At 41.8% G+C, this 27,412-nt stretch overlaps 1 protein-coding gene across 1 annotated transcript in view; it reads right to left on the minus strand.

Moving 5' to 3' along the window:
• Positions 1 to 27,412, minus strand: part of PPIE (peptidylprolyl isomerase E) — a 619,697-nt gene that overhangs the window by 261,638 nt on the left and 330,647 nt on the right. Inside the window, exon 7 of the mRNA XM_044059910.1 lies at positions 1,593 to 1,716. Within this exon, the coding sequence (XP_043915845.1) occupies positions 1,593 to 1,716 (124 nt within the window). The remainder of the gene's footprint in view (positions 1 to 1,592; positions 1,717 to 27,412) is intronic.

Genomic DNA, 27,412 nt, shown 5'->3' on the forward strand with positions numbered 1-27,412 from the left:
GGCAAAGTCCCGAAAACAGCCCAGTGATTTTTTTTCCCTTGGAAAAAAAATCACTGTTCCGTGTGTTCAGGATCTATTAAAAGGGCTCGATTAAACAGTGTTCTCTATTTTATACATTCACTGATTTAATAAGGAACCTCTTATGTCAACAACAGAAAGAGAGAAGTATTAGTCATTATGGGAGTGATGAGAGAAGTTTGAATTTGGAAGAGCTCTACAGATGCTGAAATGAAAGATACCTATGGCAACCAGTCTTAACACTGAAGTAGGCAGACTGCATTATGAAAGAGCCATTATTTTAACAAAAGATCCACACTTTATGTCCCATTTTGGACTTTTTATTTGACTTTTTACTTACAAACATTTCTTCAGTTAATTCTTTTAACAGTACAGTTGTTTCTTTCAGCAGCCTGCTCATTATGTTGTCATTCTTTATACCACAAATGTTTCTATCTCTTACTAGTGAATCATGCAACTCACCAAATTCAAATACCCAAATTGGTGGTAACAAGTAGATATTAGAAACTGCATGGCACATATGTAAAGTGCTGGGGGGGGGGGGGTTCCTCTGTATCCTGGGAAAAATTCCCCTAATCAGTATGTACAGTAAACTACCTCGGGTCTCCCCAGAAAAGAAGCCACTGGTCTAGTGAGACTAACATGGCTAACAAAGGGTAAAAAAAAGAAAATAAATATTTCCATCTACTCTTCAGCAAAGTAACATAAGCACCTGCAGTTTCTGTATGGCTTAGCAGTGAAAATTGCATTTTTTCTAAGCTCACACTAACTCCCGCTGCAACTTCTCTTCAAGAAAAGCAAAGGAGTTAAACAGCTTAATCCAGTCAACAATGAGGAACAAAGTGGATTTTTGGAGGTAAAGCATCCCGTTTTCTGTTAAACTGCCTTTCAGTGAATTCCTGGTGGTTGCAGCTGGATAATAATTACAGACAGAATTACACTTCTGTACTTCCAAACACACAAACTCCTGAAACCAAATATATTTCATTGTTTCTAAGATGCATTTATGCATTCTGATATCATATAGTGTTGGATGGCAAGTAAAAATGATGCCACCAAGGATGTGAAATAACCTCCTTGAAGACTATATTGAGAGTGAAATCTCTAGAAAGAAAATGCATCACGACATATAACTTCCTATAATTATCTGTTTAGCATCTAAGGATGCATACTCCGCAATCTACAGATTCCGATATATTTAATGTAACTACATAATTTAATGTGGCTTGAATGACTCCAGCAATTTAAGACTAAAAAGCAATACACACACTTGATGTATTATAACTCTTTCAAACAAGGTACGTACAAATCTCAGTAGAGAGATTCATCACATGAAGAATAAAAGTGATAGGAAAAAAATGCCCCAGGAAGTGAAGCGCTAAGACCAAGGGACAGGAAGGGACAATCCACATCATGACAGAGGTCAGAATAAAACAAATCGCATGTATCGTTTTAAGCACTACTGGTAGTTACTGCAAAACAAAAATCTATCACAGTCTACTTGTACAACAAACATGCTAAAAATATACATACTGTCCCATTGAGACAATACTTCCTGAAGCAAGTGTCCTTACCAGCTGTCATTGGTACAATGTCATTACGCAACAAAATGCAGATTCTGCCTGCTGGTTTGTTTCCAATTTTGATGTCCATATAAACCTGAGGATTTCCTCTTGATTTCTTTGCAGGTGGTTCCCCCTAAAATATATATACAAAAAAATTAAGCTCATGCTGTATACTCAAATTCATTCATTTAAAGGGGCAAATCTATAATACATGGGTTTCCAATGCTCTATGCTCATTTTAATCACTAAGTTTACTTTTTTTTCTAGCACTGCAAAACCAAATGCTACCCCGCCAATGCATTCACAAAAATTAATTCACAAATATATCAACATAAAACTACATGTTGAGTAGGGAGTTAATGTTAGCAAAAGAGTGATGGAACAGATGCAATAGATAATGCAAACAGTACGTTCCATCTAAACAGTCTTCCTTATTTCTTTCTAATTCGAACTGAAAGTGGCAGCCAAACACTATCCTAGTGAGACATGTCTCACTTACCTAACACAAAACGACAGTCAACTGTTTCTCCATATTAGTAGACAACGATCAATATTTTATGTCAAAACATCAAAGCATTTCTGTCATCCTATTAAAAAACCCACTAGATGTTCAATACAACATTCTTCAGCTACTGTGATCAGTTGGACCCAGACTTCCTTTCAAATGCACATATTGCTTTTCCATGCTCTACATATATTCAATACACAGTTCTGGTCTTCCTGTTCTGAAGGCTTGTTACTGCACAGTGTTTTCCAGAGGATATGCATTCTCTCTTCTACTGGGCACCTTTGAATGGGCATGTATGTCCACTTTCTCAAAACCTGCCTGAGGACTTTCTCTGCAAATATAATTATCATGTCCCAACAACTAAAATCCAAATGAGTCTCCTCCTGCTAAGTACCCCAAAGCCCCATTCTGGACCTCTGCTTCTTCACCACACATCTCAGAATTGACTTCATTCAGTAATAGAATCCTAAAAAAAAACTTACATTATAACAGCTGTTCTGTCATCCCTTTGCATAACTAGGCACCTCAGTTATAAGCTCAACAGAAAATTTCTCCTTAATTCAAAATATACCCTTAATAAACTCCTAGTAGACACTTCAAAAACATGACTGCTCCTGTCTATGAAGCCCAAATTAATGACTACTACTGTTCAATCTTCTCAATAACAAATCCTATATTATTTAAACAAAAATGTAGAGTTTGCATATACTTGGCACTGACAATAGACAACTCCTTACTACATAAAAAATGTATCTCCAAATACCTGCAAGATCGCTAATGTGATACCAAGCACTGCCTTTTGCACTTTTTAATACTAACACCTGATAGTCTTATACCCATGGCCAAAAAAGAAATGATGTACTCACCATAACATTCCATACGTGTTGTCCATATTCATTCTTCCTCAACCTATGGATTCAGATTCGACCCTTGGATCCGACTCTGCCTCTTTCTATAGCCCTAGGATCGGATTCTCCAGCTCCTACCTTACCCATAATGTCTCATTCCCCCAGATTACCCCAGATCAAGTTTGCCGCTAACATACTGATCATACATCTATCGCTGTATACAGATTTAGAAAAAAAAAAACAGGATAAATTCAGGGGGTCAAACAGGAACCGAGTTCCCATAGACATATCCGTCAGATCTTTCACAGTTATACACAGGGGGAAGAAGGTTGAGAAAGAATGAAAATGGACAACACAGATGGAACGTTATGGTGAGAAAATAACTTCTTTATCAGATGTCATTTTCATTCATTCCTCAACCTGTGGGACAGAGTCTGCAGCTACAATAACCTCGGGTGGCCCTCATGGAAGGATATTCCAGAGCACCGTGGAACCAAAGGCATCTCTGTTTCTAGAAACAATATCCAGTTTATAATGTGTAAAAAAAAAAAGTATGGGGTATCAACCAAGTGGCAGCCGCACAAATGTCCTCAGTCAAAACTCTGGACTAGAAGGCTTTTGATGTAGACATAGATCTGGTAGAATGAGTTTTGACATGCTTAGGTAGTGGAATACGTTTGGAAGAATATACATGAGATATGCACTCTGTAATCCAATTAGCCAAAGTAACTTTGGAAACTGGCCTACCCATACTAATATTTGAGAAAGAGACAAACAGCTGGTTAGTTTTTTGGAAAAAAAATTGCTCTATCTAGGTAAAAACGTAGTTGTCTATGAATATCTAGAAGATGAAGCGTATATTCACCTTTGTTTTGGAAACTGGGGAAGAAAACTGGTAGGCTGATGACCTAACTGATATTGTTTTCAGTGGCAAATTTGGGCAAAAAGGAAGGATCCATTTGCAAGGTCACTCTGTCGTTATAAAAAATCAAATATGGGGTTTTGTATGACGGTGCTTACAATTCAGATACTCTTCTAGCTGAAGCAATGGCTACCAAAAATGAAGTCTTCCAGAAAAGTTATTTTAAATCTGCCTTGGCTAAACATTCAAAGGGGGGTTGAACACGAGCTTGTAAAATCGTGGTTAAGTCCCAAGGAGAAGTGGGATCTTTTATAGGAGACTGAATTAAAAAGGTACCCCTGAGGAAGGTCTTACACAATTTAGATGTACTTATTAGTAGTAGTATCTTATATTTGTTTACCGGGAAAGTCCGACTGGACAACAAGTCCATTTTCAGCAGAGGCCCAGGAAGAAAAGCTCCAAGACATACAGAGAATAAGAAATTTAACAATTATACATAGGATTTCTTCAGAAATCTAATCAAAATTGACATAGCATTTCTAAAAAGAAACAAATTACAGTTTATGGTATTTATACAGGATAGAAAAAGAAAAATAGACTAGTAGTTCAAGATTACTACTGAAAGGTACAAAAATCATACAAGCATAGTAACAGCTAGAGCAGATTACTTTATATACAGTCTTTGCACAACTGGACAATATTTTAAGTCTGAACTTTAGGTATGCTAAAGGAAACTGTGTAGTGAAAATGTAGAAGAGACTAGAATATTTTTTGTTTAGTTAGGATCTAGCGAGTTTGGTGTGACTTAGATAATGATTAAGTCATTTAGGTAGCTTGGTTTAGTCTGGGACAGTAACTTGACCAGTCTGGTAGGTGACTTGGTTTATTCTAATTTAGTTATTTAGCCAGGTTCAATACATGGACAGATCCATGTAGCAGACAGGTGGGCTTTTAGTAGTTTTTTGAATTGGACTATGTTAGTATTGGATTTAATGTCTAATGGAAGGCTGTTCCAGGCTAAGGCGACAGTACAGGAGTAGAGGGATTCTCCAGCAGGGTTTCTGGTTTTTGTTATTTCTAATAGTGAATTGCTAGAGTAAAGAGTCAGTTTATTAGAGTAGTGAGCTAGTAGATTATTTAGGGCTGGAGTTTTTTCAGGCTGATTTATTACTTGGTGAGCCATTTTGAGCTGCTTGTATTTTAGCAGTGAGAGGAATTCAAGCCATGAACGTTTTCTGAGAGAGTGGCAATGGTAGGATCTATAGTTGGCGCCTGTAGCAAACTTTGAAGATGAATTTTCACCAATGTGGCAATTTGAGATGGCTGCCAGTTGCACTTAATAGTAGAAAAATTAGCCCAGTCTTGAATATTTGAAGAAAGAATGTCTAGAACTGCAGGGATAGGAGATGTAAAAGGGTCCAAATGTTTTTGGTGAGCCCATATCGAGAACCTCTTCCATTTACTTTTATAGATTTTTCTGGTAGAAGCTTTATGTGAAGATATTAAAATCGTTTAAACTGGTGAAGAAAGCCTGGTGTTTCTAGCCATCACCAGAATTGGAGATACCATGCAGTTAGTTTTAGTCTGGGAAGATCTGGGTGAATCCAGCTCCAGACAACTGACAAGTGGAGTACCTCAGGGTTCAGTCCTGGGGCTGCTCTTATTTGGCATCTACTTCTCTGAAGTACAGGTCAACACTAAGAGACTCTGGCTAACAAAGTTAGCAGATGACTGTAAACTAGGAGCCATTACTGAATCCCCAAATGATGTGGATACTCTACAAAAGGGCCGTACAGAAACAGATGCTTGGTGCCAGAGCCATGGGCTCAAGCTCAATGCCAAGAAATGTATAGTTATCCCCTTTGGGGAAAAAACATGTACCCGTGAATTACCACATAGGTGGCAGTACACTAAACACCGAAAGTGTGATAAGAGACTTAGGGACACAGGTGGACAGTGGTCTCACCTTCGAGAACTACATTGCCGCAACAGTCAGGAAATCCTTCTACGTGGCACACCTCATCACTAAGGGCTTTTCATCCAGAAAAAAGGAGGTCATTGTCCCACTGTACTCATCCCTCATTAGACCCATTATAGAATACAACACTCCGTTTGGTATGTACCTCTCAAGACATCTGCAACAACTGGAAAGGCCGCAGAAATACCTCACTAAAAGAATCACAGGCCTAAGGCAGATGCCCTATGCTGACCGCCTTAAAAAACTCCAGCTATACTTTGTCGCATATCGTCTACTCAGAGGCGATCTCTGCTTAACATACAAAGCCATGTCAAATCCAGGGCTGTTGGACATGCTACACTTAAAAAGAAATTCCAATCCCTCAGAGCCACATGCTCCAGGGATCTAAGCCTTGTCATCACAATAAACAAAACATGCTGGAGGGATAGGTTCCTGACCCACAGACTCCCCAGACTCTGGAACAGACTGCCCATACATGTCAAGCAGAGCGCCTCTTTGGCCCTCTTCAAAAGGAACCTTGACGATTCGATGGGAGAAAGGAAATTCACCGTGGGAATCACGTCAGTCGCCCTGCTAGACAGGGGTCCAGGGAAGTAAATAGTGTGGGAAATAATAGCCAGGGAATTGTTATGGCTAGGCTTGTATAGGCCCTAGGGCCGATAGCCTAGTACCAACCTATGAACCTATGAATCTGCCCTGATGGGTGGACAGGAGATCTGGATACAGTTCCAGCATCCACGGAGGGCATACTAAATGACACCAAAGGAAGGGGAATCAGATCTGTTGAGGCCAAAAGGCAGCACTGAGGATCACCTTGCTTGTCAACCTCTGTGCTTTCTGAAGAAATTTGGTTATGAGGGGTAGGTGAGGTTAAGCATAAAGAAGACCAGAAGGCCAAACATGGACTACAGCATCTCTCAGTGACTGTCCCTGAGGAGTGATCAGGGAAAGAACCTGCAGCATTTGCAAAGAGGTCGCAGCAGGGTTGACCCCATTTGTGGAAAATTATGTTTGACACTGACTGATATAGAGACAACTAGTCAGGCCTCAGGATAACTCTGCTGAACCTGCCCTCTAGAATGCTGGACTTCTCTGGAATGTGCATTGTGGTTAGAAGAAACTGCCCATTGCCAAACCCTCACTGCTTCTCGACACAGGGGGTAAGATCTGGTTCCTTCCTGCTTGTTGATGTATCACACCATGGACATGTTGTCCATTTGTACTACAACACCCCCTAGAGGGAGAAAGCTCTGAAGGGCTTGCAAAACTAGAAGCACCGCTCTCATCTCTACAACACTGATATGCAAATTGGTCTCCTGTGTCGACCATGTGCCTTGGACCATCCGACCCAGGTAATGACACCCACCCTCACTACAGCTGGGAAGCGTCCGTGGTCATCATGACGTTGGGGGGAGGAAGAACAAAGGGTCAACCTCGTTCAACTTCTTCCGAGTGGAGCCACCACAGAAGAGAGTCTTTGCACACTCAGGATAACCTGATAGGATGATTCAGTGGGCATAACTGTAAAAACCATTTGACCTCCAGAGTCCATTGAAGGATTCTCATGTTTAAGTGTGCTGTTGGAATCAAAGTTATCATGGCAGCCACTGAACCCAAAGCTTTGAGGACTAGACCTGGTGGGGGTGTTGGGATAGCCAGAATTTGTTTGATATGTGATTTTAAAGTGGAAATTCTGTCTGGAAGCAGGTAGGCTAGACAACTGGCTTTGCCCAGACGTGCTGCTATAAAGTCGATCAGTTGTACAGGTTGTAGATGCGATTTCTGCATGTTGATTGTGATGCCCAAGGTAGGAGCTAGTTGTAGTAGTCTCTGGCTTGTAATAGTAGATGCCTGGTTGATGCAGTTAGGAGCCAGTTGTCTAGCTAAGGAAACAAGCTGAATCCATGCAGTCTCAAGTGAGCTGCTACTACTGCCATGCATTTGGTGAACACCTTGGGGGCTGTGGTGAGACCAAAGGGGAGTACTCTGAATTGATAATGACTGGTCGCTCCAGCCGGAAGTGGAGAAACCTTCTGGAGCACCTGTTCATTTTGATATGATAGTACGTGTCCTGAATGTCGATTGAGCACATCCGATCATCCTTTCGTAGTAATGGTAGAACAAAGTGGACCGTGACCATCCGGAACTTCGAACTGTCGACTGATTTGTTTAGGAATGTTAAGTCCATGAGTGGAATCAGGTCCGCTGTCTTTTCTGGCACTAAAAAGAACTGAAGTAGATTCTGTATCCTATTTGGTCTGGTGGGACCCTCTGGATGACTCTCTTTTTTCTAGCAGCTTTGTAATTTGTAATGCTGGTTATTCCCTGTGACTGGGTGGAACATCAGGAAGATTTTTCCTTGGTTTTGCTATATGTAAAAATGACATGGAATATCCCCTGGATATGATCCTTTGCACCCACCTATCATTTGTGATGGCAAACCAGGTGTCTGGGTGTAAGGATAAGCACCCCCGACTGCCTCCAGAGAGGGAGAGTTGGGCAACTTCTCAAGAGCACTGAAAGCATCTGTCCAAGAACGAATCTTGTGATGCTTGACTTTGTGGACTCTCTCTGCCGCAGAGGTAGCGTCTACCATTTTAGTCGTTTCCGCCTCTGGGGGGAAATTATCCCTGTGATTTCTGAAAAGGACCTCGAGACTTTTTGAACCTCATTTTTTAACCACCTCGCTGATGATTCCTGGAGAAAGGTCTTTGTGGGGTACAAAAAACAGATTCCGATGGCAGACAAGGTCTTTCTGTCTTTCTCACTATGGGAGAGAGTCTCTAATAGTGGGGCCAGACAATGACAATCCATCAAAAGGAACACTGATGAAGGATGCCTTGAAGGGTTCTGCGAAGTCAAAGCCATATCCAGGCATGACGCATTACAGCAATATCTGAACCAGCAGCCCTTGAGGTACCCCCTGCAGCATGCAAAATTAGTCTCATGGATGCATTAAAGATAGACTGTAGGGTAGCCAGTCTACAAGAAAGGGTTTAATGTTCTTCTGCAGACATGGGCTCTGGGACAGAGCTAGAGAGTTCCTTAATTAAGTCCCTCATAGCCTGTTGAAGTGTGGCAGGTAGTTCGGCAATCTCAATGCAAAAGTTGCTGATGGATAGACCTGCTTCCCAAATCTGTCCAATGCCCTAGACTCCCTGTTAGGGGGATGGGTAGTGCTCTGCTAGCTCCTTTTTGGTGGCTGCCACAACAACTATGGCACATCTACAGGGATACCTTTCATCCAATGCGGTCTGTCAGTGGGAGCACTGAGGATCCTGTCAAGTCATTTGGGAATAGGTTCCACAGCCTCTTGATTCCTTCCATACTCTGTGGGAGACAAGGTAAATAAGGTCATCCACTGGGGGGGGGGGGGGTGTATAACTAAGATGTAGAAGGACCAGACCTGAAGGCTTCCAAAAACACTGATTCCTCCTGGGTAGGGTTTGGGCAGACCATCCACCTTTTTGGTGAAGGATTTCAAGAATGTCTCTAAACGAGATCAAAGAAAGTCCTCTGGAGATGAAACTCTCGAAGCAGACAACCCCCTGAGGTCCACAGATCTCCCGCTCCAAGGGGGGATTTAGAGCAGAGCTGTCAAGCGCCAAAGCTCCAAGGGGACGTGACAGCTCTGAAAACATAGGTGTGAAAGTCACCCCCTCAGATCAGACATTGAGACTTTGGCTCCAACAGCTGTTCTGCTCTGACATGGTTGGAGCTGAGTGGGTCAGGAAGTTGGTCGGAGTTGAAGTGATAGGCACTGTCGGATAAGACGTCTCAACTATCGGGGCCTTTGGATCTGAGGGCTTCGAAGCAGGTGGTCAGACTGGAGAAGGAGCAACTGGAATAAAGGCAGATTGATGGCCCACGGATCCAGAGGGGGTGGTGGAGCTGGCAAAAACCCCATTTAGATTTGTGTCCTGAGAAATTTCTTCATCACTCTATCAACCTTCACTTCCAAAGACTACGAGAAGACCTGATGGATGAGGAGGTGGAGAAAGACCTGGAAGATCTTTTAGGTGATTGATGGATACCAGCAGATACAAGAGTCAGAGATATCGGCTCAGAGGAGGTCTTAAGAGTAAGAATGGTCAGAGAGACAGTCACAGTCGGTGTTGGATCCAAAATCTTTGGATCAGACGTCTTCTGAACCTTTTTTGGAGGTTCAGCCACAAGTAGTGGAGAAGACTTATCCTAAGAATGCTTACCGTGTTTCCAGGAGTCTTTCTATTTCTTGGGGGTTTGAGCCCCTGAAGCAGAAGTGCAAAAGGCCTTTAATTATCAATTTAATCCTCTTGTCACTCATGGCACACTGGTTAAAGCCTGCGCAAATAGAGCATGGGGATCCCAAATGCTTAGGGCCTAAGCAGGAAATGCACTCCCTGTCGTCATTAGATTGAGGAATCTTGTGCCCACATGCAGTGCATTTTTTAAAACCAACCAGTTTATCAGACATGGTGTACACTCTCTAAAATCAAAGACAAAAAAGGAAGGCACAAAGTGGAAGAGAAGCTAGATAAAGATGACCAATGAAGAACACATGAACGAAGAGGTTTAGGTAAGAATTTTATAAGTAAAAAAAAATTATTTTTTTTGTTTATATCAGGGTAAGGATGGTAGTAAAAGAAGAAAAGTGAGGAAGTAGAAAACTAAATAAACCACAAAATACTCACTAACCCACTAGGAGCTTGACAGAGTCGCAATTCCAGTCCATTTTGATGAGCGGTAAATGAGATCTGAGGTAATCTGGGGGAATGAGACATTATGGGTAATGGAAGACCTCGAGAAATGGCTCATAAGGCCATCCTTCGAGGATCGGATCTGAACCCACTGTCTGAGGAACAAATGAAAATGACAACATCAGATTCACCATTTTTCCTTCAGTTTTATACTGTCTACCTATTTCTAGATATTAGTCAAACGACAAAATGCTAAAGAATTTCATAATATGCACTTTTTTTAATAAACATCTTTATTAAATTATCATGTGTGACACAGGCAATCTTACAATTATATAAATGAAAAACAAACAACATTGACGCCACTTTAGTTGCAAAAATTATATACATCACAGGCACCAGTGAAACAACTGTAGCTGTAAACATTATACATCACTTATAATCTATCCAGTCATTGTCAGTTAAGCATTTTATGTCTCAATCAAATCCTGCCCCTTAAACCTCATTCCTTCTCTACATATATTGTTCCCACAATTCCCATTTTTTCTATGTAGTTTGCTGTGTCCCTTTTCTAAAGATCTAATTTCCAGGTGTTTTATATCTGTTATTATATTCACTACTACTAGTAAAGTTGGTCTAGACTTTGATTTCCATTTTCTACTAATTGCTTTTTGGCGGCCACCATAACTAGACTGAGCAAGGCTTTACTATGTCTAGGCAATTCCAATTCTGTATCATAGCTCAAAATATCGGGTCTATATTAGAACACCGAACATTCAAAATTTCGAGTGTTCTAATATTGAACCTTATGAATCGAAAATTTAAAACATCGAACATTCAGAACAGCAAATTTTTTCCTAGGGAAAAAATTTGCTGTTCCAAAACACATACACACAACACAAGCACACCAAACAAGCAGCAATCCACACACACACACACACACACCTAAACTCTTACACCTAACCCTACACTAAACTATACATACACCACTAACTATCCACTTACCTTAACCCAAACCCTAACCCTAAGGTCCGTCACTATCGCACAGTCACCTCACCTGCGCCCTAATCCTAACTCACCTACCCCACCTTAACCCTCACGTACACACAATTGCACTCTTACCTGACCCGCGCCCTAACCCTAACTCACCTAACACGCCCTAACCCTCACGTCCACACAATCGTACACTTACCTGAACCCGACCCGTAACTTTTCACCACAGCGCTGAAAATACCGAAGCAACAGAAACGGATAAACAAATTCTTTCCCTAGGAAAAAATTTGGTTTTCTGTTTCTTCGATATTTTCAGCATTCGCTGAAAACGGGTAGATATTAGAACACTCGAAATTTTGAACGTTTGGTGTTCTAATACAGAACCAAAAAATCATCTCCTCAGTCACTCCAATCCTCTCACCCAACATCTCTGACAGAGCAGTTAGCAGGGAATCCCTAAAGTTTGCCAGCTCATTACATTCCCAAAAAATATGTTCCCAGCCACCTCTTTCTTGCCCGTCACACCTCCAACATTTGCTATCCACCTGAGGAAAAATTGTTTGGAGTCCACTTAGGGCAGAAAAATATCAGTGCAAACACTTCCAGGCAAAGATCCTAAATCTTCTAGACCTTGTTTTCTATTTGGGAGATATACATATATCCCCCCATTGTCTCTTTGAGAATTGCTTATTCAATCTCTCTTCCCAATCCTTTCTACGCTCCTTTGATTGATTCCTATAACCATCATGCAATATTTTATATGCTCTTCTAATTATTCCTTTTTTAATGGTAACTTCTGTTCTAAATTATATTAAAAACTCTACCAGTGCTGGTCTTTCATTTAGGATGCCCCATTTCTTTCTCTTTGCCTATACTGTGATATCAATCCTTGATAGGGAAGGTAATCTCTAACCTGCAGTCCAAATAAATTCTTAGCCTCTTCCCATTCTATTACCTTCCCCTTTCTAGTTATTTGCTTCCAATACCTTGGTTCCTTTGCCAATTTTCTCCAATAAATTCCAGCCCCCTCTTGCCTATTATCTGTATTCCTAACCACAGTCATCCCTATCGGCAGACTCTCTTTTCTCCATTCTCGTGCTGGTTTAGTTCTTAGAATACTCCCTGCTATTTTATGAATATAATACTCTGTACGATTTTTTTTCTCCTTAAGAGTCTACATCCAAAATCCCAATCTCTCCTTATTTCTTGAGCTTCCTCCCTGTATCATCATCATTCCTTTCCACTCCTTTGAATTATAGTTTTCTGCTTGTGATATGCATAAGAGCCTTAACTGTGTTGCTCTAAAATACCCCCTCAAATTGTGTAATCCTAGTCTGCCTTGTTCTATTGGAAGAATCAGCTTATCCCACTTGACCCTTGGTGTCTTCCCTTCCCAGATAAAATCCTTCAAATTTTTTTTAATTGCTATCCACAGCTTCTCCTCTGGTTGATAAAAATATGCCTGACCTGTGTATAAGACTAAAGGGACTAAAAACATTTCAGTTGCTTTATCTTGGTATCCATATCCATATAACAAAACTTCCAGTTTCTCAATTTTTGTATTATCTTCCATTTAGTCTCTTCCCACATATTCTTAGCTGCCACAACAGAGTCATTTCTAATCCATACTCTTAAATACTTCATTTTACTGTGTCCCCATAAATATGGATATTGCTGCACCAATTCATGTGTAGGTACATTATTTACAACTACTGCCTTTGTTTTAGCATCATTGATTTTGTATCCCGAGAAGATTTCAAACTGTCTTAAAATGTTCCACAACACTGTAATGTCCTTTTCTGGTTTTGTCATTTATAAAATATTATCATCTGCAAATAGAGCCAGCTTTTCCTGACTACCATACCAATTATGTCCTAGAATTTCTGAGTCCCTTATTTGCTTTGCCAATGGTTCTAAATATAATGCAGACAACAAAGGGGAAAGCAGACAATTCTGCCTAGTTCCTCAACTGTGGTGTAAAACATCAAAAGTGCACCACCAGCTCATACAAACCCACAACCTGCAGTAAAATGAACAGCAATGCAAAAAAATATATATGAAAAGCCACTCAGACAAACATATCACAACAAAATGTAGCTAAGTTGTATGAAAGCATACATCTGCACCTAGGCCAATGGCAGCAGGTGCTGACTGCACTGGATTTCACACCCAACAAGAGGAAGTTATGAACAGAAGATATAATCTCCTGACTTGACCATAAGATGGCAGCCCATGAATCCCAGATTCTTGCCCCTCCTGTGCGTGCTGTCCTTGGATGCAGGGGAGTGGGAGAGGGACAAAAAGATCAGTGGGGGATGGAAACATCATACCTGTAAATTGAATGAGGGCAAAAGCTGTATAAATGGGCAGTTATTAACTGTGGTTACTGTCAAGCAGGATTAGTCTTTGAAGTACAGGAGTCTTGAAGCTGATTATACTTATTCTATTACTTTCAATTTGTTAACTGGGATAGTCCATCTCAGCAAAAGCCCATTTTCAAATGAGGCCTGGGGAGAAAAGCTCCAGTATTACACAAGTTAATACATTTTAAATGATAACATGACAGTATATTTAATTTATTTACTTGTCTTTGTTGACTGGAAAAAGTACCCATTTTCAGCAGAAGCCCAGAAAGAGAAAAGTTCCACATACAAGTTACACATGATGTACATTTATAATTGCGGGAAAACATCTGTATATGAGCTTATTTACATGATTTTTAAATATTTCTTACATGAACATAGCATTTTAACACAAAAACATACTGCCTAATAACTACAGAAAAATACAATGCAATATAATTAATATATTTATAGCATGACGGCTGCAGGGAAAAAATCAAACTGGGATGTATCTGAGGTTAGTATAATGTACAGACAAACAAGCAGTAATGTAGCTTAAAACTGATTATAAGAAAGATACAAAAGGAGAAATTATGGAAATGAGCAAGAGGATAAATGGACAAAGGAGGAGGAATTACAGGTAGTGGTAGGGTCTGAGAGAATGAGGAAGAGTAAGAGTTTATGAAAATAGTGCAGTATGAGGAGGAACAATACGAAGTAAAGTGGCAGTAAGAGTTGAACAAAAACATACTGCCTAATAACTACAGAAAAATACAATGCAATATAATTAATATATTTATAGCATGACGGCTGCAGGGAAAAAATCAAACTGGGATGTATCTGAGGTTAGTATAATGTACAGACAAACAAGCAGTAATGTAGCTTACAACTGATTATAAGAAAGATACAAAAGGAGAAATTATGGAAATGAGCAAGAGGATAAATGGACAAAGGAGGAGGAATTACAGGTAGTGGTAGGGTCTGAGAGAATGAGGAAGAGTAAGAGTTTATGAAAATAGTGCAGTATGAGGAGGAACAATACGAAGTAAAGTGGCAGTAAGAGTTGAACAAAAACATACTGCCTAATAACTACAGAAAAATACAATGCAATATAATTAATATATTTATAGCATGACGGCTGCAGGGAAAAAATCAAACTGGGATGTATCTGAGGTTAGTATAATGTACAGACAAACAAGCAGTAATGTAGCTTAAGACTGATTATAAGAAAGATACAAAAGGAGAAATTATGGAAATGAGCAAGAGGATAAATGGACAAAGGAGGAGGAATTACAGGTAGTGGTAGGGTCTGAGAGAATGAGGAAGAGTAAGAGTTTATGAAAATAGTGCAGTATGAGGAGGAACAATACGAAGTAAAGTGGCAGTATGAGTTGAACAAAAGTAATATGAGTAAAGCTAGCTGGGTGAGCAGGAAGGACAGCGCCATCTTTGACATAGGTGCTATTTAAGCAAAGTTTTGAAACTATTTAAGTTTTCTACCTGTTTTAACTGTGCAGGGATTTCCTTCCGGAGTTCTGATACAAAGTAAGAGTTTATTGCTACAACAAAGGTCTCTAGTGGGTGAATAGTACAGTACAGCTTTTTGTAATGATGGGAGTTTGGAGAGTACAAAACACATGGGCAATGATTAGGAGTATGTTGACTGGTTTAGGAGTTCAAGCCAGTCTGTTTTACTGCAAGGCAGCAGTGTGTTTTATAAGGTTAGCTGGATGCAAATTTAGCTAAAGTAGCAGTAGGCTACTTTAGTTTTATATGTAGTATTGATATTTGTAAGAATATGGGGGAAGCACATAATGAAGGAAGGAGGTATTTTGCTGCTAAGGTAATCCTTGATTGATCTGTAAGGTAGTACTTGGCCCTACAGATGGAGCTGAGTTTTTGGTGAGTTTTCTTGATGGAATGAAGTATTTGGTGATCAAATTTGAGGTTGCCTCTCTCAGATAAACAATGGTACATAAATTTATACACAGCAAAAAGTACAGTTGTGTACACTTACCATAAATGTAGATGTTCGAGTGTATTCACTGTTGCAGTCATCACATTTGGGTTATCTGCTTGCAGTAGCCCTCAGTCGGCCAGATTATCAAAGTCTTGGGTCCTGCGTTGGTTGCTGTCTCATCTTCCATGACATCAGGTAGTCAGGGGTATAAAGCATGCAGCCGATGCCATCCAGGTGAAGGACAGGGCATCCACTTTCCCAGCTTGTTTATGGGGAGTCCTTGTGCAGAAGTTGTCCAATTGGTCGTTCTGGGGGGAGGCAAACAGGTCTATCTCTGGGCTCCCCCATTTGTTTATCAACATGTGGAATGACTTTGGCTCCAGTTTCCACTCTTGTGGGTCCATGAGATTTCTACTTAATTTGTCTGCCAGTGTATTTAGCTTTTCTGGCAGGTATTGAGCCTGTAAGTGCACTTGGTAGCTCAAGGCTGTGTTCCACAGAGCCATGGCTAGTCTGCAGAGAGGGTATGAGTGGGTTCCCCCCTGAATGTTTATGTACCACATAACAGTGGTGGTGTCCATCTTCACCATTAATTGTCCTGGAAGAATGTGGTCCTTGAAGGCTTTCAGAGCATTCTGTACAGCTAACATTTCTTTTTGATTGATATGCAGTTGCATTTGACCTGGGTTCCATTTGCCCTGAATGCACTTCCCTGCCAAGTGAGCCCCCCATGCATAGTCTGATGCGTCTGTTGTTAGGGTTTGGGCGGCAGGGGGTAGAATGAATGGCAATCCCTTGTTTTGGTGGCAGGCCTCTGCCCACCAAAGGAACTCATCTGTAGGCAAGGTATGATAGGGATCATTGCTTCTAGATCCTGAGAATGTTGACACCATAGGCTTTTTAGATACCATTGTAGTTTCCTCATATGCAGTCTTGCATATGGAATTAGGAGAATGCAGGAAGCCATGAACCCCAAGGCTTGCAGTATTTGTCTTGCAGACAGCAGGGTCTTTGTGGCCGTTACTTTGAAGTAGGCTGTCAAACGAACTTGTTTCCTGGCGTGAGGAATGCCATCTGGGAAGTTGTGTTCAAGCTTGGTCCCAGGAATACAATTTGTTGACAAGGTACAAGATGTGATTTATTTTCGTTTATGGTGTACCCCAGAGAAGTTAGCAATTTTTGTAAAAACGCCAGATGATTCAATAGTATGTCCTGGCTTTCTGCCTGAATTAGACAATCGTCCAGGTATGGGTATATCTGAATATTTCTTTGCCTGCAAAATGCAATGACTGGAGCACTTTGTGAATACCCTGGGCGCAGTAGATAAGCCAAAGGGCAGTGCAGACAACTGATAGTGGATGAAGTCTGCTTTGAAGCGTAGGTATCTTCTGCAAGATTCCCTGATTGGGATGTGCAGGTAGGCTTCCTTTAAATCCAGTGTTGCCAACCAGGCATCCTTGCCTAGCATAGGAAGCAACTGGGGAAGAGTTAGCATCTTGAATTTTGGAATCACCAAAAATGTGTTTAGGATGGAGAGGTGCAGGATAGGACGCCAGGAGTTGTCTTTTCTGGGCACCAGGAAAAGTCTTGTGTAGAAACCTTGTCCCCTTTCTTCTTCTGGGACAATTTGAATAGCCCTGGTACTTAAGAGAGAGAGAACTTGCTTTTGAGCCTCTGCCCACTGATTTCGGGGTAGATCTGGCCAACCATTTGGGTTGTTAAAGTGTGGAAGTGGAATCTGTATCCTTGGGAAACTATATTTAAAACCCATTTGTCCTGTGTAATGAGTTCCCAATTTTTTGCCTGCAGAGCAATCTTTCCCTCTAAATGAGCAGTCAATTGAGAAGGGCTTGGAAGATTTAAAGTTAAGTCATTGAGACAGTTTACCATGGGGGGGGGGTGTCTTACTACTCCCTGATTTGGAAATGGGAGCCCCCCACTGCTTAGTTCTGTGCGTACCTTGGGACTGAAGCCTGGGTGTTCTGCTGGTTCTGGCTTTGGACTGAGAAGGCCTGGAAGAGGCAGGAAAGGGTCAATTCTTAGAGGGCCAATGCCTACTAAATCTGGGAGGCTGTACTTGTAGAAAATCTTTAACAGTTTGCACGGATTTAGCTTTTTCCTCCATCTTTTTAAGTACTTCTTCTGCTTTGTTGCCAAACAGGCAGTCCTGATTTAAGGGAGCATCCAGCAATTTATCTTTAACATGATCTGGTAAAGACTGCTCCTTAAGCTAAGCATGCCTTCTAAGTACAGACCCAGTGACAGCAGCCCTGCAAGAAGCCTCTAGTGAATCAAAACCACATTGCAAAGTATGCTTTCCAACTTGTTCAACAGAATGCATTAAATCCTGTAAATCTTTATTTTCAGCACAGTCAAGAATCAACATAATTTTCTGTTTAAGCAATCCAATAATATGCTGCTGATACTTTAACATATGAAACTGGCAGTTTAAGGCCCTAATGGCCAAGGTTGCAGAAGCGTATACCTTCTTACCCCATCTATCCAGCGCCCTGGAATCTCTATCAGAGGGGGTAGGATTTTTGGCAGTAGTAGCCTTAATGCCCTTGGATCCCTGTGAAACGGTCTCAGGATCCGCAGTAGGATTTTTAAAGAGGAACTTGTGAGAGTCAGGAACCCTGTAATATCCATCTGGTTTTCTGGGAGCAGGAGGTAAGGAGTCAGGGGCCAAGCTAGATTCTGTAAAGGCATCATCAACAATGTCCAGTACAGGGGGAATAGCTAAGGCCTGTGTTGGGGCAGGAGTAAGAAATCCCTAAGCCTCTTTTTAGAATCAGAGTAATCCTGGCTTTCCCAGCAAAAAAATCCCTAAGAGTATGCAAAGTTTCACCAAAAGAGAACTCTTCTGGAGGGGAAGCAGAGGGAATAGAGTCCTCTGCATCAGAATCTTCATAGGTAGATAAGAGTAAATCCTGGTCATCAGAGGAAACAGAAATTTCAGAATCCTGATCAGAAGAATCATAAGAAAATTCAGTCCTAGGTCTCTTAGAGGGGGAAGGTTGGCTTCCCCTGATTAAAGTAATAAGGTCTTCAGCCATTCTTATCATTTGTTTGTTAGGCATAGAGGCCTGACCATGCGGTCTGGGTGTCGGTTTTCTAGGCATGGATCGAGTTTTAGGTCTTGAAGGAGAAGATGGCGTCGTTTTAATATGCAAGTCAGTAGGTCTGAATACACCCTCAGAAGCCAGTGCCTGCACAGCGGCTCTGGACCCATCCAAGGTAGAGACATCCGCAGGTTCCACAGTTGAAGCATCTCGCAGCATGCCGGACACCGAATGGGTCTCAGTAGAGGCCTGAAAATCTGAAGTAGCGGGTATCAGGGGCTGCGAAAGCGCCTCACTGAGTACTGGCAAACAGGCGACTAGCTTAGGAGAAGCGTCATCGGCAGCTTTGGACCTTTGCAGTCTGTCTCTGTCTTTACCTTTGTGTTTTTTCGGAAAGTCGGTAGTCGGGTGGCTTACCAAAGCCATATCTGGATAATTGAACCAAGTACCAAAATATTTAGAAGCGTAAACATACCGACGACGAATGGTACTATCCCTATCATAAGTTAGATAAATTAATAAATAATCTTCATGTACATACTGCTTCCAGATGGATACACTACATGGATAACTCAAGATAGCATCTGCCTCATAGTAAAGCATAGCACACAGTCATATGTATAATGTTTTTTCCCAGCCCTTACCCCATGTTACATGTGATCTAGACACTGTACTCTTATGGTGGCCCCAAAGCAGTCTCATAATCACTACAAAGAAATGTAGCGTTTTATTATTTTGAAAGAACGTTGTGAACTCTGACTACAAAACAGATGGTTTTATTTACAAAAGGCACTGCCTGTTATATGTACACAAATCAGGAAACAAATATATAGTCAAGAACATGTTTAATGAGAGAAATTCTACTTAAACACCACAATCAACTCCAGTTTGTAAACTGAAATTAATACAAACTGAAACCATACTTCAACAAAAACATCCACTCCCTTCCCCCAGACAGTCTGCACCCTTCAAGTTCCACAAAGCTATAAATTCAAAGAGAAGGAAATCATTTAAAATAATAGGCAAAAAAAGCAGTTAAAAATTACTCACCTCAAAAATAATTGAAATTATAGAAAAGCACTATCCAATTGTTTTACCAATTGTCATTTGCCTTTGATGCTTTGACAATTATCACAGGATGTGACAGATGTTTAGACCAAATTAGATCTTTATGCTGATTTTCTTAAGGTGCAGACTGTTCCATAAAACATTTTAGCTGACTTAAGGGCACCCACCAAAGAAAAGCTGGCACCCACCAAAGAAAAGCTATCAATGAGAAGTAATGGGAAGTGTATGTTCACGTATATCACCTACAGTTTTGAAAAACAGAACTGCATAAGAATACCAGCATTAATGACATTTGCTAAATTAAGCTTTTCCTGCTACTGCACTATTCACAACATTCCACGTTATTTTTGACTACATGTAGGCAGGTGCACATATTCCTTGTTCTCCCATCAGCACATGAAATATCCACTTGTGTCTCTCCCATCAAGCAGATTTTTGAGTGATGCATCATTAAATAAATAAAAGTTATGTACTTACCATAACAATAGAGCCTTTCATTCCAGTCCATACAATATAACATATAGGTCTTCAAGCCCCAGCATGGATCTGATCTGGCCGATTTAGAACTTCAGCCATGAGTCTTTTCTAAACTTTTCCTATAATGCCCTGCTCCTCCCTGACTAACTCAAATCGAGTTTGACATCTATTGTTACGTTCAAGTGTACTGGCTTTGACTCAGGATGAATTACCCTTAGATACCATCATGGCAGGGGGGGGGGGGGAGGGTTGTCATAGTAGACAGACTGGAATGAAAGACTCTATCATTATGTTAAGTACATAACTTTCATATCCAATCCATTCAGCTCATCTGATCCAACATATGGGTCAGAATCTCCAGCTACTAGAATCCTGGGTAGCATTAAGACAGGTGACCCTTCAGTATAGAAGCCCTGGCCCTGAATATATGCTCCAGCTTGTAATGCTTAATGAATGTATGGGTTGAGGAACAAGTGGCTGCTTGACAAATTTCATCTAATGACAACGTCTTGAAAAAGGCTGCTGGTGAAGAATCCGCTATAGTGGAATGAGCCTTCAGTTTGGTGGGTAAAGATCTACCTTGAGAAGTGTAAATAAAAGAGAGATAATCTGACCATCATCTAGACAGAAAAACCTTAGAGACCTTTTTGCCTAGTTTCTTACTCATAAAGGACACAAACAACTTACCTTTCCTGAAGGATGCTGTTCTGTGAAGGTAGAAACGTAGATGTCTATGTATATCTAAGGTATGCACGACATATTCACTTTTGTTCTGATAGTTTTGGAAAAAGACTAGGAGATGCAAGCATTGTGAGCAATTGCTCTCACTAGCTACTTTTGGAAGAAATAATGGATTAGTTCTAAGGATAGCCCTCTCTTTGGTGAAAATAACATAAGGAGAAATGGAAAATAAGGTGTGGAGTTCAAAAATCCTCCTTGCTGAAGTGACAGCAACTAATAGTGAAGTTTTCCATGACAATAATTTCAGATCTGTAGTAACAATAGGTTCAACAGAGGTCTGGGCAAGGCTTATAAAACAAAATATAGATCCCAAGGAGGAACCAGGTCTTTAATAAGAGGTCTAAAATGGAACATTCCTTTAAGGAAAGCTTTACATAACTTGTGAGAAGCACAGAAAGTGTCTTGAAATCTGATGTGACAGGATGAAATGGCTGCTAGTTGAACTTTGATAGTAAAGAAGCTGGACCCAGACGAAAAGAATGATGACAAGAAATGTAAAACCTCTGGCACCGACACTAAAAAGGGGGTCTATGTTATGGCATTACACCAATATGGCAATTTTTTTCTACTTACTATGGTACACCTTCTGCACAGAGGACTTCTGAGAAGCTGAAAGAATATGTAGTACATTAGACGAAAGGGAACAATCTTTTGCCATCACTGAAACTGGGGAAACCAAGTGGTTTATTTCAGATTTGACAAATCTGGAGAAGGCTTCCTGGATGAGTAAAAGAAGATCAGATCTTCAGTCCAACAGCCAGGGGCACTCCAATTAAGGCTTTAGGAGGGGAAACCAGATTTGTCTTGGCCAGCATGGGGCAATGAAGCTCACCCTTGTCTTGCACTGAATAGCTTTCAGAATGAATTTGATGAACTGGACAGAGCATCCCTAGGGTTCTGTCTCAGGTGATAGAGAATGACAAAGTACTGTCTGCATTTGGTATTCTGTAGGGTAGCAAATGGATCACAGCATTGTTCATCCCAGTGGTGAAAGATATCCTCTGCTATCACTGTATTCAAGGACCACTCATTAGGAAGCAAGAGATTCCTATTTAACCTATCTGCAAGATTGCTAAACCCTGCCGGGATGTTTGCTGTAATCAAAAAATGATGACATGCTATCACCCAATGCCAGATTCTCATGGCTTCCTGGCAGAGTGGTCATGATTTGGATTTCCCCTGCTTATGTACCAGATTATTGTCATGTTGTCAGTCTAGACACTGATCACCCCTAAAGGAAACCCGTCCTGTAATTCCTGCAATACAAGGAGGACCACTCACATCTCTAGGACATTTATGGACCATGAACCTTGGATTCTGTACCCAAAGAAGGATACCATCATGGTTACTTTTGCTAGTGAATGGGAATCTGAAATAGTCTTCCTGCAGATATCAAGGGTGAATGAAGTCACCATTCTAGATGGTTCCTGCAAGACTGAGTTATTCTGATGGGAAGGGACATAAGATTACGTTTCTGAGAATACTGAGACTGGAGTAACCACTGTAGAATTCTCATGTGGTAGCACGCTACTGCCATTAATCCTAAGGTCTTTAATATTAGCCTCGCCAGAGGTCAATCTATGTCTAAGACAGCTAGAAAGTACAGTTGTGTATACTTACCATAAATGTAGATGTTTGAGTGTATTCACTGTTGAAGTCATCACACTTGGGTTATCTGCCTACAGGTAGCACTCACTTGGCCCGAATACCAGAGTCTTGGGATTTCTGCATCGGATGCTGTCGCCTCTTACATGACATCAGGTCATCAGGGGTATAAAACATGCAGCTGATGCCATTACATCAGTTTTTCTTGCACCAAAGGTCAGGAGCCCCCAAAATTGGAAGCTATTACATGGTGTGGAACACTTCCAGTAAAAAGTAAATACCCTTGCCATAAAAGATGGCCATAAAGAGGATAGGTAGAAAGGATAGAGAAAGCCAGGGGGATGGAAGGAGGGAAACCAGGACTGCAACAGTGAATACACTCGAACATCTACATTTATGGGTAAGTGTACACAACTGTACTATGTTCTTCATGTTTCACTGTTGCAGTCATCACACTTGGGTTGATTCCCAAAGCTGAGGAAGGGTGGAGGCAGTCAAGAAATGTTAGGGCTGGCTAGCAGGCGTCATAAGACTGCTGTAGCAAATCCAACTCTGGATTTAGAAAAAAAAGGTAAGTGGTAATGCTTGGTGAAGGTGTGTACAGAACTCCAGGTTGCAGCTTCCAGGATGTCCCTGGTAGGGGCTCCCCTGAGAAATGCTGTAGAGGTTGAAGTAGCTCTAGTAGAATGAGTTCTGATCCCCTGAGGGGTAGGTTTTCCATGGTGCTTGTAGAAGAAATGGATGCAATGTGCTATCCACTTGGAAACGGTTTGCTTCGAAATGGCCTTGCACTCTGCCCCTGTAGCAAAGCTGACTAGGAGCTGGTCAGACTTTCTGAAAGGCTTAGCCCTGTCAAGGTAGAACCTGAGCTGTCTGTGCACGTCCAAGGAGTGCAAGATCCTTTCCCCTTTATTTTGAGGATTAGGGAAAAAGGTTGGCAAATGGATGGATTGGTTTAAAGCCACACTGGATACCACTTTCGGCATAAAAGATGGGTTATTCCTGAGGGAAACCCTATCAGCATGGAAAACAATGAAGGGTTCCACCGCCATTAGTGCCTGTAACTCTAGACACTCTTCTTGCTCAAGTAATAGCTCGAAGTAATTCTGTTTTCCAAGAGAGGGATTTTAACTCTGCTGAAGCAGCAGGTTCAAAAGGGGGAAGTGTGAGCTTTTCCAGTACAAAGTTAAGGTCCCACGCCGGGGTGGGAGCTCTCCTAGGGGACCTTAAATTGTTAGCTCCTCTCAGGGACTGTTTGATGAGAGGGTGAGAAAAGAGAGGTGGCTTAGTATTATAATAAGCTGAGATGGCAGAGGCATGAATCTTAATGCTTGAGAAGGATAGGCCTCTGTGGAGCAGCTCTGCTAGGTAATCAAGGATTTGAGGTAAGGTGGGCACAGCTGTGTCCTTTCCTTGAGACTGACTGCAAGAACAATATCTTCTCCACTTTTCAGCATAGGATTTCCTAGTACTAGGCCTTCTGGCCTCAAGGATAACATCCAGCAACTGTTTGCTGAGGGATGCAAGTGGTGTAATTCAAGGGATAAGCCAGGCTGCAAGGTTTAGGGTTTGCAGCTGTGGATGCAAAATCTGTCCCTCCTGCTGAGACAGCAAGGAAGGTGTCTGATGTAGGTGCCAGGGTGGTACTGCTGTCAGACTGCGTAGGAGTGGGTACCAGCACTGGCATGGCCAGTCAGGGTGCAATAAGGATTGCCCTTGGCCTGTCCTGTTTGATCTTGAGTAGTACTTTTGAGAGGAGGGGCAGAGGAGGAAAGGCATAAATTGAGAGGTTTTCCCATGTAAAGGATAGGGCATCCACCTTCCAAGCTCTGCTGTGAGGGTTCCTGGTGCAGAATTTGCTCAATTATTGATTATAGGGGGAGGGAAAAAGGTCCACCTCTGGGGTTCCCACCTCTGGATAAGAAGTTTGAATGAGTTGGGTTCCAGTTTCCACTCATAACGGTCCAGTAGATTTCTGCTTAAGTCGTTTGCCAGTGAATTCTGCTTGCCTCGCAGGAATTGAGCTTGTAGGTGCACTTGGCTGTCAAGGTTGTGTTCCACATGGCCATGGCTAACCTTCAGAGTGGGTAAGAATGAGTTCCCCCTGCTTATTTATGCACCACATAACTGTGGTGTTGTCTGTCTTTATCAGGAGCTGTCCTGGAAGGATAGGGTATTTGAAGGCTGTCAGAGCATTCTGTACAGCTAGCATCTCTTTTTGATTGATATGCAGGAGAATTTGTTCTGGGCTCTATTTGCCTTGAATGCATTTGCCTGCCATGTGAGCCCTCCATGCATAGTCTGATGCATCTGTTGTCAGGGTTTGGTCGACGAGGAGTTGAGTGAAAGGAAGCCCCTTGTTGTGGTTGCATGCCTCTGCCCACCAAAGGAACTCTGCTCTTAGACAAGGTATGACAGGAATCACTGTTTCCAGGTCCTGAGAATGTTGACACCAGAGACTTTTTAAGTACCACTGAAGTTTCCTCACATGCAGTCTTGCATATGGAATTAGCAGAATGCATGAGGCCATAAACCCTAGGGCTTGCAGTATTTTCCTTGCAGATAGCTGGGTTTTGGTGGCCATTATTTTGAAGTAGTTTGTCAAATGGACCTGCTTTTTTGCAGTGAGGAATGCCATCTGGGAAGTTGTGCTCAAGCTTGCTCCCAGGAATACAATTTGTTGGCTGGGCACCAGTTGTGATTTCTTTTCGTCGATGGTGCATCCCAGTGAAGTTAAAAGTCTTTTTACAAATGCCAGGCGCTGAAGTAGCAATTACTGACTGTCTGCCTGAATCAGGCAATCGTCCAAGTATGGGTAAATTTGAATATTTCTCTGCCTGCAGTATGCAATGGCTGGAGCCAGGCACTTAGTGAATACTCTGGGCGCAGTAGATAAGCCAAAGGGAAGTGGAGATAACTGATAGAGCCTGCCCTGAAACGTAGATACTTCCTGCAAGACTCCCTTATGGGGATGTGCAGATAAGCTTCTTTTAAGTCTAAGTGACTAACCAGGTATCCTTGGCTAGCATAGGAAAAAACTGTTGCAGTGTAAGCATTTTGAATTTTGGGACCACCAGAAAGGTGTTGAGAATAGATAGATCCAGGATAGGGTATCAAGAGCTCTCTTTTTGGGCACCAGGAACAGTCTGGAGTAGAAACCCTTTCCCCTTTGTTCTACTGGAACAGGTTGAATAGCCCTGATATGGAGAAGGGAAAGTACTTGCTTTTGAGCCTCTGCCCACTGGTTTGGAGGAAGGTCTGGCAACCCACTTGGGGTTGGCAGTGAGTGGAAAAGTACAGTTTTGTACCTACCATAAATGTAGATGTCCGAACAGGATAGCATCTGCAGTCCTTACAAATGGGTTGTCCTGTCGTCAGGCAGCCCTTCGGTCGGTCGGATTCCAAAGTCTGGGTCTGGCCTCGGCTGGTGTCGCACTTCACCCGACGTCATCTCTGCTGGTCTTCGGGTATAAAGGCATCAGCGGACGCCATTTTCCTCAGTGTTTCTTGCCCCAGATGCCAGTTGCCCTCTTGGTAAGCTAAATTTTTGGATAAATGCCAATGTTTCCAAAATAGTAGAAGGCAAACACAAAAAATAAGCATGTATGTACATATATACAAACAAATACACCATAAGAGTCCCCCCCCGCCGCAGCTAGCTATTAGGTGGGTAAATACCCTAGGAGTACCACAGAGGGAAGGAGGGAGGGTAATCCTGACTGCAGATGCTATCCTGTTCGGACATCTACATTTATGGTAGGTACAAAACTGTACTATGTCCTTCAAGGATGCATCTGCAGTCCTTACAAATGGGTAGAATACCATAGCCAAACTAGGGAGGAGGAAGAAGAATTATGGTGTAGTTAGGATCCCTTGCAAAACAGCAGTGGCAAACCCTGCTCGGGATCTAGAGTATAGAGGTAAGTTATAATGCTTGGCAAATGTATGCACGGAGGTCCAAGTAGCAGCCTCAATAATGTCCTTGGTAGCCACTCCTCGTAAGAAAGCTGTGGTAGTGGCTGTAGCCCTTGTAGAATGAGGCCTTATGTTCTGTGGAATTTGCTTTCCATGGTAGGAGTAACAGAATCTTATGCAATTTCCTATCCACTTGGAGATTGTCTGTTTGGAAATTGCTTTTCCTTCCCTTCCTGTTGCATAAGCTACTAGAAGCTGGTCAGTTTTTCTATTACCCTTGGTTCTGTCCAGGTAATAGCGCAACTGTCTATGTACATCCAAGGTATGCAGCAGTCTTTCCCCCCTGTTCTGTGGATTGGGGAAGAAGGTAGGTAGGTGGATTGCCTGGTTTAGAGACACTCTGGATACCACCTTAGGCATAAATGTAGGATTAGTTCTCATGGACACTCTATCTTGATGGAAGATTAGGAAGGGTTGTACTGCCATTAAGGCCTGTAGTTCCAAAACCCTTCTTGCTGAAGTAATTGCCAGTAGGAAAGCAGTTTTCCAGGATAGGTGTTGAAGATCTGCTGTTGCTGCTGTTTCGAATGGAGGGAGTGTCAATTTTTCTAGCACAAAGTTCAAGTCCCATGCTGGTAATGGTGGTTTCCTAGGAGGTTTTACATTCTTGATTCCTCTGAGGAACTGCCTGAGTAGAGGATGTGAGAAGACAGGGGGATCGAAGCTGTAGTCTGCAGAAATAGCTGATGCATGTATCTTGATGGAGGAGTAAGACAGGCCTGTATGGAGAA

The sequence above is a fragment of the Protopterus annectens genome, chromosome 1.part2 (genome assembly GCF_019279795.1).
Source record: "Protopterus annectens isolate FY-2018-M chromosome 1.part2, PAN1.0, whole genome shotgun sequence".
Taxonomy (NCBI): domain Eukaryota; kingdom Metazoa; phylum Chordata; order Ceratodontiformes; family Protopteridae; genus Protopterus; species Protopterus annectens.